The sequence below is a fragment of the Diospyros lotus genome, chromosome 8, assembly GCF_014633365.1.
Source record: "Diospyros lotus cultivar Yz01 chromosome 8, ASM1463336v1, whole genome shotgun sequence".
In the NCBI taxonomy this organism is placed as follows: Eukaryota; Viridiplantae; Streptophyta; class Magnoliopsida; order Ericales; family Ebenaceae; genus Diospyros; species Diospyros lotus.
Window position 1 is genome coordinate 39,219,530 of NC_068345.1, and position 15,758 is coordinate 39,235,287.

At 36.3% G+C, this 15,758-nt stretch overlaps 2 protein-coding genes across 2 annotated transcripts; one reads left to right on the top strand and one right to left on the bottom strand.

Annotated features, from left to right (window-relative positions):
- The first annotated feature begins 1,869 nt into the window (after nt 1–1,869).
- LOC127808676 (dof zinc finger protein DOF1.4) lies at nt 1,870–4,306 on the top strand. Its single transcript, XM_052347241.1, has 2 exons — nt 1,870–2,414; nt 2,585–4,306. The coding sequence occupies exons 1-2, from the start codon at nt 2,355–2,357 to the stop codon at nt 3,560–3,562; spliced, it is 1,038 nt and encodes a 345-aa protein (XP_052203201.1). The 5' UTR covers nt 1,870–2,354; the 3' UTR covers nt 3,563–4,306.
- A 9,478-nt stretch (nt 4,307–13,784) lies between these two features.
- Nucleotides 13,785–15,285, bottom strand: LOC127808480 (uncharacterized protein ECU03_1610-like). Its single transcript, XM_052347043.1, has 2 exons — nt 15,133–15,285; nt 13,785–14,731 (listed from the first exon to the last, which is right to left on the bottom strand). The coding sequence occupies exons 1-2, from the start codon at nt 15,259–15,261 to the stop codon at nt 14,060–14,062; spliced, it is 801 nt and encodes a 266-aa protein (XP_052203003.1). The 5' UTR covers nt 15,262–15,285; the 3' UTR covers nt 13,785–14,059.
- Between the last annotated feature and the right edge of the window lie 473 nt (nt 15,286–15,758).

Here is a 15,758-nt window from a genome sequence, read left to right on the forward strand (position 1 = left end):
TATGTTTACTGATGATTCAATCTGCACTAGCCTAATTGATGGTGATTATGAAGACATTCTTCTCTTGTAGTTTTCGAAAATGTTATTAATCATATTGTTATGGCGTTTCTGTAAGTAAAGAAGGGTTGATTTTTCTTGTTTGTTTCTTTATATATATATATTCTACCACATCGTTTGTTCTTGATGAGTTCACTCATTACTCCATTTACATATATGATCTAGAGCAGCCCTTTATAGTCTACACATTAGAGGAATGTGATTGGCAGTAACAGTATATATAATTACCATAAGATCAAAGTTTAGCTTAAAACGAGGTCTGCTGGCTGAGGTACATGATGGGAATGTTTGGTAGACGAGAAAATCCCTCGGGAGACTACAAAATCCGTTTGTTTCCCTAACTATGCTTTTTTATTTTCTACCCTTCTTTTTCCTTACCATGCTGAGCTGCTAACCACATGGGCATGGGCAAGCCATATATTCATCCTGTACAATGTTAAAATCTCTCTCTCTCTCTCTCTCTCTCTTATTATATGTGTAGATTTATATATATTTTGGACTGACATGAAGGCCATTAACGGTTTTTCTTTTTTTCTCCAAAACCAAGGGGATGGAAAGGAAAGAAGAAGATAACTTTCTTTGCACAAGAAAGAGCCCTCGAGAATAAAGCGTGGCCTTCCCATGTTTCAGTCCGTCTTCTGAGTATGTATATACCTTTCGCACATGCTCTCTCCCGTCCCTTTCTCTTGGAATTTTCATTGCATGTGTTTCTATATATACCACAAATGCATAGTCCTATTTATTTATTTATTATGATAGATACCACTCTTCAAAATGTTGATTTAAAATGAAAGGACTTAAAATGTTACAAATTATATATTTGTACAGCATTAGTCTTCTAACAAATGCTATATAGTTTTAATTTATGAAAAAGAATGCCATCAACATAATGGCATTAACATTTTCTTAAATATAAATTGTTACGATAAATTTTTTATAAAAAAAAAAGAAGCAAGGTTTCTTGTCCATGAAACTCTTTTATATGATGGATTTTTAAATTTTGGATAAATTATAAAAAATACTAAAATATTTATCACCCATATTTTTAAATTTAGACCCTTTTTAATTTCTTTTTTAATAAGGACATTTTACTTACTTATTTGTTTTAATTATAGACTATCAATATCATTTGTTGACGTTATTAATTACTTACCTAGTTACTAATGTGACAAGTTATTTTAGATGACATAGTTAGTGAGGTGATAAAATGAGAGTTTACATAAATGTTGAATTGGTGGCTGGAATAATTACCTTTTCACTAAGATAACTACATAATTTGTTCATATAAAATATTAAAAATCAATAATAAATAATAACGATAACAAATGATTGTCTATAATTGAAATTAATAACAAATTTCATATTCCCATTGAAAAAATTTAATGAACCTTGTTATCCAAAACAAAGTAGGAAAAACTGGATCCACCCAAATAATATTTTTTAAAATTAAAAAATAAGTTTAAATTTTAAAAAAATGAATAGAGTTCGGTTTTTTATAATTTATTCTTAAATTTTTGACCAATAAACATAAAGAAGCCACACACGTCAATTATGCACATGAAATTTTGGTAGATTTTTTTTTTTTTTTGGAACGAAAAAGTTTTATTAACTATGCTATATATCTTATTTTTATATAGCACACTAGTGGACTTGCATTGACCTCTAATAATCATGCCAGGTGCCATGGATGACAACCCATCAAAGCCGGATTTGTATTGAGCAACCACATGTATAAAGAAATGTTTGTTTTGCATATTAAATTCTTCAAAAATTCCATATTCTTGTTATGCAGGACCAGCTAGTTTCATTGTATAATTCTAGTTGCAACTATAATATAGAAATTAGAAAGTGGAAGTGGGATTTGCTGTGTTTATTGCCTCGGGTAGTGGGCTCTAGGGATTCCCTTTGTGTTATGTAACAAAGGAATGTATTATACGTAGTGATGTTGGAGTCTGCAAGTTATGTGAAATGTTTTCTTTCTTGAACTTCTCGAGATTCATTAGTATTATGCTTTGCTTTATCTCTCTGTCCGGTTCTTGAACTTAGAATTTTTTTCTGAATATTTGATCTTGTTTCATTTTAGACCAGACCCATCACGTGAAATTAAAGATAAACAATGACTTAATCTTCTTGCTGTTTCTCTCTCCCCCCCCCCCCCCCCCCCCCCTCTCTCTCTCTCTCTCTCTCTCTCTCATGAGAGTTGAGTATTTCAACCCAGTTACCAGAGAGTTACGTTCCTTGATTACCTGCTCTTTGTCTGTTTACTCTTTGGTTGAACGATTCCTTTGAGGGAAGAAATGCTGGGAAACTGTGAGAAGATGGTTCTCATCTCTTCAACTGCCAAGGAGTGGCCACAGGTTCACTCCCTTCTGTCTCTTTCTGCACTCCATTATTAGCAAAAAAAACTGACCCCATTTTTGTTGCGTAGCTTTTGGAAGAGAATATCTGTATTGAGTTGTTATTTTTACCCTAAAACACCACCTTCAAACTCTCTTTCCTCTCTCTTTTGTTTTCTCTGGTGGTGCAGAATCGGATAGATGATCAGAAGGGGATGATGGCCTCAACAGCTAGGGCAATGGAGAAACCAAGCCAGGAGCAAAAGCAGCAAGAAGCCCTGAAGTGCCCTCGCTGTGATTCATCAAACACAAAGTTCTGTTACTACAACAACTACAGTTTATCTCAGCCCAGGCATTTCTGCAAAGCCTGTAAGCGTTACTGGACCAGAGGTGGAACCCTAAGAAACGTTCCGGTGGGTGGAGGATGCAGGAAGAACAAGAAAGTGAAGAGACCAGCAGCGTCAGCCATCGATCCACCTTCATCTTCATCGGCTCCATCTGCAACTTCAAACCCTACTATACAACCCCAGATCGACTTGTCTTCGTCCTCAAACCACGTGAATCCTTTGTTTTATGGCTTACCCACAAACCCTTCTGAGCTCTCCCTTCCATACCCCAGGTTTAATGCTAGGATTTCAAGTGTTGATGCTGTTTCTGGTTTTGATGTTCAGCCTCAGTTGAATGCTCTTGGACTAGGGTTTTCTTCTGGTCTCATGGCTAATGATGTTTCCAACACTGATTACCAGAATGGGTTTAATCCAAACAAGCGAATCCAGGACTGTGTAACCTCAAATTCACTTCTTTCCAGTTATTCCATCTTTGGATCTTCAACTTCTCCATCAATGGCTTCTTTATTAGCTTCAAGCCTTCAGAAACAGAAGTTTATCTCCAATGGTTTGAAGGATCTCAGAGAAGCTAGTAATTTTCAGGGATTAATTCCTTATGAAGACCTGCAAATGCCTGGAAATGGAGAAGCAGGTACTGGTGGGGTTTTGAAGGAGGCGAAAATGGAGGAAGGCCAAAACAAGTTAGGGTGGAATTTCTCTTCCCAGAACCAGATGGATCAGCAGATCTGCCCTTCTGATCCTTCTATTTATTGGAATTCAACAAGTGCTGGTGCTTGGCTTGATCCTGCAAATATGGGGCCTTCTGTCCCTTCTCTGATCTAGCAAAAAACCAAACCTCATCATTTCTTTAGTGGATCTCCCTCTTCTCTTTAATCAACCTTTTTTTTTTTAACTTTTTCTTTTTTCGCTTAGCTAGCTAGCTTTGTTCTGTTGACCTTTCTTCTGGTTTAGTGAATTTATATATGGTCACATTGGGGAGGGAATTACCAAAAAAAAGCAAGAAATTTTTCCCGTCCAAGGATCAAAGAGAGAGGAGTTTGGATCGGAGAGATCATGTCAGCTGCAAAGAATTTCAGCCTCTTATGTTTTTAGTTTCAAAAGGTTGAGAAATCGATTTGCTCTGAGAGGAACCTCCGATCGATCCTCCAAGTCTCATCAACCCAAGTTTCACGTCAACTCCAGTGTTGTTGAAGAACTACAGCTGCCTCAAAGCACTACTGCTGCAATTTCATCCTCTAGTGAGGTTGGTGCTCTTAATTAATTAGTATGTATATATTGCATGACATTAATTTCTAGTGTTCTTCCTGTATTTGTTTTTGAATTGGGGGTGGGGGGTTAATACATGTTGCAAAGAAAAGAACTCTTATCAGGAACTATTTGTTATTTCCCTTTTTTCCAGGGTTTTTATCCTTTCAGTCTAATGTGGGAAAGGGTTCGGGTATAGTGGTATAGAAGAGAGGGAGAGATTGGTTATTTTCATGGTGGGTATGATCTGGTTTACTTGTTGTTCATGCCGAACTTTGTTGTTTCTCATTCTAATTATAAGGAACTTTGGCTTTGGGGGAATTCTGATTTATTTTAAATGTTTAGTTTGAATGCTTTATGATTTAGTTACTTTTGCCTTGTTACTGAACATGCTTGAACGGATATATACATACATGTATATATCAATTTACCATGCAGCTTGGATGCATAATGTGTGACATTTTTTCAGTATCTGTATCTTGCATATATAAAAATAAGATCTTGTTTTGGATGTTGATTTGCATGTGAGGGGAATGGCAAACGGATTTGCTGATCATGTAGGTTTAGATTATATCCAAAAATGAACAAAAGGCTCATGGACTGCAGTGCAACAGCAAACTTGCTGGTTAGGCTAAAGAAATAGACAGACACAGATATAGGCATAGCACGTATAGCCCCTAGCTGTGTTATGAGGCAAAGTTTTTATTTACGATTTTTTTTTTTTGTCAAAATTGAAGACACAAACAGCAAGGGACCGGGCAATAATCCCAAAAAGAGAGTAATATATTACTGCTTACCTCTTAAAATAATAGATGCTTTTGGATTCGCGTGAGAGAGAGAGAGCAGCATCTTCCTTGTTAAGCTACACCTAAAATTATGGCTTCTTTGAATATTTATTTTGATTAAATGCTGTTTGTAATGGATAGGATGCCTCTGGATACTGTCATGATTCAATTTTTATGCCTTGTATTGTTGTAAACTTAGTCTGAGTCTGACTGATTAAGAGATCGATGAACTTCGTATATATCAATCAGTTACTGTTCATAACTGATTCCCTTGTCCTTTTTATAGCGATGAGGAGCGCGTCCCCGCACACGCATATATAGTTGTACTAAGGAATATAAATCTAGTACCCTATATAGCTAGGTTACGTAGGATTTAGCTAAGTGAGGTTCTTGATCCACCCAACTACCGCTACAAGGAGTTTGAAAGACTCCAAGGGATGAGCAGGTGCAGTTAAGAAGTTGAGTATAGGCATAAAGCCTCCAAAAACTATTACGCTTATGGTGTTTTGTTTGTTTGTTTTTTTACCACATGGTGTATGTGATGGAAATTAATGAAACGGCCTTTGCCTTTCATAAAAGTTCCTTAAAGAAAAAAAAATGATGTAAAGATGGGGAGCTTCTTCCTCCCCCAATTCTGTCTTCGTGCCCTTCAGGGTTGGGGGGGGGGAATAGAAAATTTGATGTAGGGCAGAATATGTTTTGAGGCAAATTTAATTTCAGAATTTCTTCATTTTATACAAGCAAAGGTCCATCTCATTTCTTTAAATTCAATTTAAGTGTTATGGAATGTTTTTGATGTCACTTTGAACATGAAGTAAGTAGTTTTAAGATATATAAAGAGAATGTGTAGCAATATTTAACATAAATTGTTTTTGGTATTAGAGCCACTTAAAAATATTATGATACAAGAGTCCAGGGCATTGCATATATACCCCCTCGTAGTAGAGACAATAATTAATTAATGTGTTGATTAATCCTGCTATATGTAAGAGATATGTAGCCCTTCTATAATAGTTACTCTCTTGTGTTTGGATGGCTAATAGAGATGACAATAGATATCTTTCTCAATAAATATTTAACTGTGACTAGCGGGTAGAGGCTTGTTTGTCCTATACATAGAAATGTGTGGAGACATCCTAGGTGCAGATAAAGAAGGCATACACCACCCCCTACCCAATAATAATTAATTTTGAATTGGAGGACAGGCAAACACCTGACCCGTGACATAAGGCTCTAATACTTCGATTAACTGGACCAACATTCATTAATTAAATTATATAAAGGCATAGCCACATTTAGCAAGAACATGATAATATAAATAAAGTATTGATGTGTGGATAAGTGTTTGAGCCACGTCTTTTGGTTATTGTAGTTATAGGGGGTTATGTTGTATGAATTTGTCTGTCGTTTGGAGTTTTTGGTATAAACTTGTTTCAATGCATGTCGAGGTTGCACCATGTAATGTGCCTCTATTTGCCCTCAAACACGAGATTCAAATAAACAAACGTACTGTATTAAATTCTGAATTTATGAACCTGGGCATCACATATTATTTTGATTGATTAGTCATTATTGAAGGGTATGTTAAGCAGAAAACTGTATAGAAGTGATGTTGATTGAGTAACAATTAACTTCCATTCTACACTTTGCATCTTTGCTTATATGAACAGGAGGGCTTCTTTTGCAATGGATCTAAAGGCTTATTAATTTTGGGTTCCAATATATGTTAGTCTTGAAAACATTAATGCTCATATTACCATGAGTGTATATATATATATATATACACAATCTACCAATATTTTGTAATTGGCTAGTGGGCTATGGTATTGGTATGGGGATTGGGATGCACAAATCTTAAAAGGTTGACAGTAACGCGATTAATGGAATTTATTAAAAGGAAAAAAGAATTAATGTTTGGTTACTAAGAATCTAGGAGTGAGATATGCAAACTGGGTGGGAAATTAAATTAATATATTTCACCCATTGTGGGAAATGATTTAATTAGTACTTTATTCTCCAATTAAGATATTAGATAAGGGTACTCTCTCTCTCTCTCTCTCTCTCTCTCTCTCTATATATATATATATATATAGGAAAATTATATATTGGGCTACATGCAGGCCCTATTCTCAAAGTCCCTCATTTCTCGGAATAATTTTGGTAGACCTTGTACTGCAACTAATCCTCAAAAGTCACAAGTGCATCTGGTGGTCTAATCCACATATTCTTTGCTTTGCTTTAACTTAATTAGCTTAATTTCGTTCGTTTTCTAATTAACTTAGGTAGCTTAGTGGCTGGACGTGGAAGCTTCCCACGCGAGTCCTGAGAATAAAATTTATGAGAAGATTTTAATAAATTTATACGATGAACGTGTAATAAATTAATTAGATATTAATTAACTTCCCTTGCTAATTGATGTTTGCTTGTCAAAGGTGCAAGTAATAATAGAAAAGTGGCTATCCACATGAAGAAAAGTGTAATAAGTAATGATGATGAGGTGGAAGAAGTGGCCGGCCGGGCCAATTCTCATGAATATATATAGTTATGTGCATGTCAAGGCATTGTAAGAGGGAGGGTAAAGCTGTGGCATTAAAGCTAGACATTGGTTTCTTGCCATATTGCTCCATGAAATTTGACACTGCAAAAGATTATAAGTGCAAATTAAGTAGGAAAAAGGTAAGAGTCTGGAGGGTTCTTCACCACAAATGATTAAAACACATCCACTCATGACATTTTGTCCTTTGCAATGACAAAGCTCACTATCTCACTTCAATCATATTCTTAGTTCTTTTTTTTTCTTTTCTTTTTCTTTTTTGAGAAGATAAATAAAGCAAGTTTTCATTAATGATAACCTGATTTGATGCCAAGACCAAGATTACAGATTAGCTAAGAGCAGCCCCTATAATGACAAAAGCAGGGCCAAGACACTCACACACATCAGCTAACAATAAGAACAACCACCAAGTCCTAAAAGGCAATACCATCATCACAAATCTATGCTCCATTTCCCATATCAATCATTCCCGAAGAAATATCAATCAGCAGATCCAACTGCACTGATGAACTGACCCAACCATAGCGGCAAAACCCATCTGAATTGAACCTTTTTAAGTAAATAACCCTTTCTCAAGCTCCGATTTCAGCTCTCTCCAGCTGCGACTTTGATATCAAGCATCACCCTTCTAAAGCCACCCCTGGGATGCTCCAGATACATATATACCCGCAAAGGCTCCAAAACCACATATGAATTTGCAGAACAGAGAAATACAAGTGCCAACTGCACAGCCTCGGGTACAACAAAAAAAATAAAACCCATAGATCTGATCTCCAGGGAACGGCCCTAGAAAGCAAAGCAAACAGCAAAACTAAATATCGAAGCCCCTTAATATCTGAAACCCAAGAGAACCCAAAACACGGAACAGCAAATGAGAAATGAGCCACCAATTCAGGCCAATAGCCACGCAGCTTCCAACACCCAACCTTAAAAAAAGGGGGAAAAAAAAAAAAAAGGAAAGAAGAAAAACCCCAAAACTCCTAAAGAAAAAGCCAGGACAAGCAAGCTCCTGATGCAAAGCAGCCTCCAATGGAAAGAGGCTAGAAACACCCGATCATGATGCGACGCTTGGAACTTAAATCGAGAATCATATTTTTATAAAATTAAATAAAATTTCAAAACATATTTTATAGCATTCCTTTGCCACGCTCGAAACTTAAATCGAGATTCAAACTTTTATAAATTTAAATAAAATTTTAAAATATGCTTTATAGCATTCATATAAAATTTAAGGTTTATTATTGATTTTTTTTATTTCAACATAAAGAAAGAAAGAAAAAACTTAGATTAATTTATCTAAAAGACAATCTAAAAAATATTGAAATTAAATTCTTGAAATCCCTTAAAAAATGTCGCCATGTGCCATATTCATGCTCTAACCTCCTTAGTCATACCCACCTAAGGGAAAAAAATATAAGAGATGTGAGATAAATCTCAATAAATACAAATAAATTATTAATTATATTTAAATTTAAACACGAAGATAATTCATAATGCATTTGTCTTTTTCATACCTTATTGTTTTTTTACTTGTAATAAAAAAGGAATAATCAAAGAAAAGAAAGGAAAACAGTCGGCCAACTAAGAAAAGGGGAAGTGAAGAATTGTTAAGGAAAAGCAATATAGTCAAGAAACCTATTTCATAAGGATCCCAATCAAACATTCTCCTTTTCATAAGATGAATTCAAATATTACCTTCACTTATCAATTAAAAAAATTTAAATCAAATCAAATTAAATATCTTTTTTTTCATAAGATAAATTCAAATCTTATCTTATTTTTTATCAATTATAAAGATTTAAATTATATCATATATATCATATCTAAAAAAATCTATTTATTCATATCTTCTTTTTTCTATAAGATAAATTTAAATTTTACCTTATCTTTTATCAATTAAAAAGATTTAAATCATATCATATCATATCTAAAGAAATCAATTTATTCATATCTCATCTTTTTCATAAGATAAATTCAAATATGATCTTATCTCCTATCAATTAAAAAGATCATATCATATTTAGAGAAATCAATTTATTCATATTTATAAAATCAAAGAATCTTACCTTATTTAAATCATATCAAGAGAGTTCAATATATTCATATCCATAAAATCAAAGAATCTTACCTTATCTCTTATCAATTAGAAAGATTTAAATCATATCATATCATATTTTAAAAAATTAATTTATTTATATTCACAAAATCAAATAATCCCAAGAATATTCTAGAAATTCGTGTGAGGGCTAAAATATAAATTGTTTGAACTTTTCCTTTTGGTCCCCAAACTATGAAAAAAATGACATTTGAGTTCTTAAACTATTATAACTTAATTTTTTTTTTTTTACCCCTAAAATTCTGTTTACTAACGATGGTTTCAGGTGTGATGCCGGAGATTTGTTCGCAACAGAAGAAGACAACCCTTCCTAGCAGAGCAAAGTGCCAATCCTGGCCGGAATAAATTGTCCCCAACCCCCTTTTACATGCTTAAAACTCTACAAGCTGCATCCAACTTACCTCATCCCTAGATATCATTATAATTTCAAAATGATCACTTGATCCAACAATACAAACAAAACGATTTATCAGAAAACATAACTACTAAACATCAGCAGCCCAAGGAGACAAAAGCTGTCCAGCTCAACAATGGAAAGGAAACCAGAACATTCTGCAGGATTTAAACTCCAACCAGGAAATCAAATAACTCTTTTAACTCCGGCAGTGCACTTTGCCACCACTATCAATCAGAAAGCAGAGCCTTATGGGTCCACTGTCCTTAATTGATCCTTGACTTCAGCCGGCTTCCCCTTGATCTTGATCATGTTATGTTGAGGAGATTTAGCAACTTAATTGATCCACTGTCCTTAAAGTTTTCGGAAGCAGGCTTCCAGCTTTCCGATCTGCTGAAAGGCCAAATTACATTTGCTAAGGAGGCAGCTCCTCACTAAACAAAACAGAGTCATGCTCCTTCAAAGCCAATCATTTCATCTAGAGACATATTTCAGACTCTAAAATACATCAAATTATTCATTATTTGTTGAGCTTGTTGTGAACCCATATTTAGATAATCCAACCTAAAGTATGGTAAAGATAGGCGTAGAATTGTTAACTACCATTTTATTTAAAAGTTTAAACTAGTAGATAAAGAATTAACTTTATCTTTCATATTATTATCTTTACTCTCAACAATAAAATTTGTATATCAATCCAAAACTCAAAGAGTTTAGCTGGAACTTTTTACCATTCTTATTCTCTTCCTACATGGATCCACATATTTGATTATCAAATTGTAGTGAGGCACATTAATTTGGGTGCCAAAAAAAAGAAGAAATTATTATATGTTCATGATATTATTAACCTCTTGACTACTTCAAAATCAAAAGCTAATTATATCAATTAATGCATGTTTAGATAAAACATATTTGTATGTACAGATTTAATAAAAAATAGAAGAACTAGATATCAAATGTTGCTTGTAGGGGTGTTCAAAAAATCTGCTGGACTGCAGTTTTCGGTCGAACCGAACCAAAACGGACCGAACAAACCGATTTTTTTAATGTGTGGTTCGGTTCGGTTTGGAAATCTGCCAAACCGCAAACCGAGCGGTTTGGCAGACCGGCGGTTCGGTTTAAAACCGAACCGCCCGAGTATATATATAATATAATTAAAAAAATAAAAAATAAAAATATAAAATGGCTAGGGCCGGGCGTCATCGGCCTCCTTCCTTTCTCTCATCTTTCTCTCCCCTTTCCCCCAAATCCTAACCCGAGCCCACCCACCCGCCGCAGTCTCTCTCCCCATGGACCTTCGGATCGCTGGCAATTGGCGCCAACCTACCAGCGAGTGGCGACCCCACGTCGCAGGCTCTGGTCGCACTTCGCAGCAGACCAGACGCTCATCTTGACGTCGCCACCGTTGCCTCGCAGCAGTTCGACTCCGAGCATCCCATCTCCTTCTTCCCCCATCGTTTCCGATAGCCGATTCGTCGGTTGCTGGTATCACCTCTTGACACCGTCATTGCCTTGCAGCAGTCCCGTCGCCTTCTTCCCCCTTTTCGATAGCTGATTTTCCGGTTGAGATAGACTCTCTCCACATTATATTGAATGTTTTAGGTAGATTAAATGATTAGTATTCGGGTTGCTAGATGATTGTTCATAAGTCTTGGGCCAGCAGAATAAGTTGGGTTGAACAGAATAGAAACCATCTTTGTCCAAGACCAGAACTAGAGGAGATGGCTATTGTGTTTCAATAACAACTAATTTTAGTGTAATTTTAATTAATATATTTAATAATATAAATAATTCTAGTGTAATTTTATTTTAATCTAATTAATGTACTTTAAATTTGAACACGCGAAAACCGAACCACAAATTGCGGTTTGGTTCGGTTCGATTTTCCGCACCAAATCAAACCGATCGGTTTGATTTGGTGCAAAACTGACTTTGCGGTTTGGTGTTTTAAATCGGTTTAAAATCTGTCAAACCGAACCACGAACACCCCTAGTTGCTTGATGGATACCTGATTGAATCAAGTTGTACTTCTATCTTCTCCACCTCTTCTCGTTGTGCTTCCCTTCCTTCATTCTTCTGTTTTATTACAAAGAGTACTGTCTCTGCTTTTGTACAGAAATTGATGTCATTTCTCTTGTTTTTTAAAAGAATATTTTGTCCCTTCTTCTGTGAGCTGTAAATCATATCGTTCCTTCTTGTACTATAAGAATAGTTTCTTTAGTATTCTTCTTACATGTGGAAATTGGTCTGTGGAAAAATGTTTCCCAGAGGGCTACATCGTAACTAAAGAGTAATTTTTCTATACATGTTTCAGAGTATTGAAAATAAAAACGTAATTTACAGAATTTTCAATACTCTTTAAAGGACAAGTCATCACAAGGAGATGCATACACAATTTTAGTCCTGCCAAGCTAAAGGAGATGTGGACAAGTCATGAGTATAGGGGAGACTTGAATGGAGGAACAAAATATATGCATAAATTGATTTATTTATAGAACTATAGAGACAGGAAATCATCACCAAATTTGGGACAAATCACTTGTGCCAAACACATCAACCTCTTCACATAAGTGTGCCTTTATAAGACTTATCACATTAAAATATATCTAATTAATTATCTTTTCTAACTTCCTCTTCTTTATAGCTTTGAGCTTTCTCGAATACTGATTGGGATTTATGCTTAACACTCGTCAATTAGTTACCAACTATTGTATTTTTATTGGTGATTCTTTAATCTCATGGAAGTCTAATTAAGAAATAAACTACAGTGTCCCTTTCTTCAGTTGAAGCTAAATATTATGCTTTAGTTTTTACTGCTAGTGAACTTACTTGGCTTACTCAAATTTTGGTGGACTTTCAGGTTTATTCTTTATCTCCTGTTTTGTTTTTGTGTGATAACCAAGTTAGTATACATATTGTTAATAATCCGGTATTTCATGAACATACAAAACACATCGAGCTTGATTGTCATTTTATTCGAGATAAAATCGTTATTGGTCATATCAAACTTCTTCCCATCCGAACACATCAATAATTAGCTGATATGTTTACCAAGACTCTCCCGACTGCCCAATTGTTATCCTTATTGTTTAAGATGGCCGTTATCAATTCTCAGGTCCATATTGAGGGGGAGTAACAGAGTTTGATGTTGTATTTTTTGTATTTTATTTTGTTATATTGTTTTTTTATGTTACAGTTATTAGTTAGTTTGTTATATTGATGAGTTAGTATTGCTGTATTGTTAAACCAATGACACTCTTGTAATTAGATGTTTTTAATCTAGGTATGTAAAGTTGAGACTCATAAATAAAATGGTCAATGAAGCATTTTATAATTCCCCCTCCGCCGCCCCCCCCCCCCCTCTCTCTCTCTCTCTCTCTCTCTCTCTCTCATATGCTCTGTGTCTCAAATAGATGGAATAAAAACACTCTCGTACAAACTTCACAAAGCTGTCTGTTAAGAAGCAGCAACAGCGAGAATTACCAACACAAAGAAGAGACGTGACAGACGAAACCAAACCAACCGCTCAAAGAAGGGAAAATCCAAGTACAACATCTTATCGATTGAAAAGGAAGAACAAAGCATACACGGCTAATCTCAGGCAAAAAAAGTAAAAAACCAAAGGCTTGAGAATTCACATTTACCAGGCCAAGGAGGGAGGGAGGGAGGGGGGGCTCTGATAGATGATCTGAACTTTGTTAATCGCACAGAAGATCATCGCCTGTTGCCCGTCGGTCGGAGAGAGCTTGCGAAGAGAAGGGTTTTCGGGTTTCAATCTGGAAGAGACGGTTGACGTTGGAACTGAGAATGAGCAAATGAATTGCTCGTGTTTCTATATCTTATTTTTTTAATATATTTTTATTTCTCAAATAATTGACGTAGGATGACATAGATAATTGTCCTTTTTGCAACTTAGCATATGTTACATATTCCCTAATCTCCTGGGTAATTAAACATGATTTAGACTTGGCTCAATCTCACCCCAAACCTGATTTTGCTTTAAAGACTTGCACTTGCTAATTAATAACTTAAAATAACAATGATAGTAACTAGTATTAATGCATGATCTGTGAAGCTGAAGCCAACTCCAATTCGGTTGTGTTCTTCATTTGAGTGACATAATGTTGGAAGCTCCAAACTTGCAAAATAAACCAAGCCCAGTAGTTGAAACTAAATTTACACAATATTACTGCTAAATTATTAATTTCCCAACTGCCAAAGTTCATTAATGGTGCTTCCGATTCTGATCTTCTTCTTCATGGCCACCAGCTCGCCGCCGCATGTCCACCACGTCTTCATCCATGGCCTTCTCCCTGTACTCCTTGGCCGGCTTCCTCACGTGATCTTCAAGGTACTCATCTATGCCCTTGTCGTCTTCATCCTTTCCAACCACCGTCTCTTTGATCTTCTGGGTAGTCTCCTTCGCCGCCCCCCAAGCCCCCTGCACCGTCTGCTTAGCCTTCTCTCCTATGCCCGCCGCCTTGCTAGTCCCTTCCTTCGCCTTCTCCGCCGCGTGCTTGGCCTTCTCTTTCACTTCTTGTGCAGTCTCCGCCGCCCTGTCAGCCCCCTCCTTGGCCTTCTCCGCCACAGACCCGGCGGCGTCCTTGGTCTTCTGTTCGGCATGCTGAGCCTTCTCGGCTGCTTCGGTGGCTTCCCCTTTGGTTTTCTCCTTGGCCTTCCACGCCATTTCACCGGTCTTTTCCTTGGCTGCCTCGGCTTGCTCTTTTGCTTTCTCCTTTATTTCTTGAGCCCCTTCCTTGGTTCTGTCAGCCCCTTCTTTGATTTTCTCTTTGGCTTTCTCTTTCATCTCATCTGCGTTATCTTCAACATCACTGTCAGATGATGATGAACTGGTTTCATAGCCATTTCCTTGGCTCCCTTCTGGCGCATTTCGTCCCTAGAATTAATGCAAATACATGCCAACGGAAGTATAAATGAATGCATCTTATTATATATATACACGGGGAGAGAGAGGGGGGTAAGGGAAGTTGCAACCTTATTTTCAATTCCTAGAAATTGTTTTTAATCTTCTCATGTTATTTTTTTCATAAAAGTAAAAATTAAAGAAGAAAATATAGCATCCAATTGTCCCACACAAGTTCTAGAACTTCTTCTCTAGTTCTTCTAGAAAAACACCAAAACGAAACATTTTTCTTCGTTTCTTCGATGTTTATGAAACTAGACCCAAAAAAACCATTTTATTTACAAAAACTGTAAAGATATATGCATGGGCTGGCCATGTATATATAGACTGATTATTACGAATAGGTGTATATGTGTGTGTGTGTGTGTGTGTACCTGCAAGTGCTTGGAGGCAGAAGTGAAGCAGACCCTTGAAGCCTTGCGGTGGAAGGGGAGAGAAGGGGAGTGTGGAAAGGCCTTGGAGAGCCTGGCAAAGGCGGTTCTGGCCATAGACATTGGGGCCATTGTTAACTCTCTCTGCGTTTCTTCTTCTTCTTCTTCTTCTTCAGTTTCTGAATTGGTGGGGAGTTACCGCTCCTGTGGTTTTATAATGGGGAAGGAGAAGAAGAAGGTGGCAGGCTGGCTGGGTGACACGTGGGGAACTGATGACACGTGTAGGATTGTATGCCTTGTGGGCGGTTTAGTTGGTCAACACACGTTCTTTCTGTTCTGAAAAAGGGGATATGGGTTGCTTTCTGGGCTTCCTTTAACGGGCCCGTGGATGATTTTCGGCCCATAATCCGCCCCACACTATGCTTTCTGATTGATAAAATATAGCTGGTTTGTGATACAACTAGTAATACCAGTCATCCTTTTTTATAATTGTGTGTGTAATATTTATATTAAAGTAAATTGTATATTTCCGATAAACCATAAGGTTATATGTTGATTTAGATCTAACCTGACGAAGCCCAAGCAAAGTCCAGTAATATTGGATTTATCACTGGGCCGTTCTCGGCCCA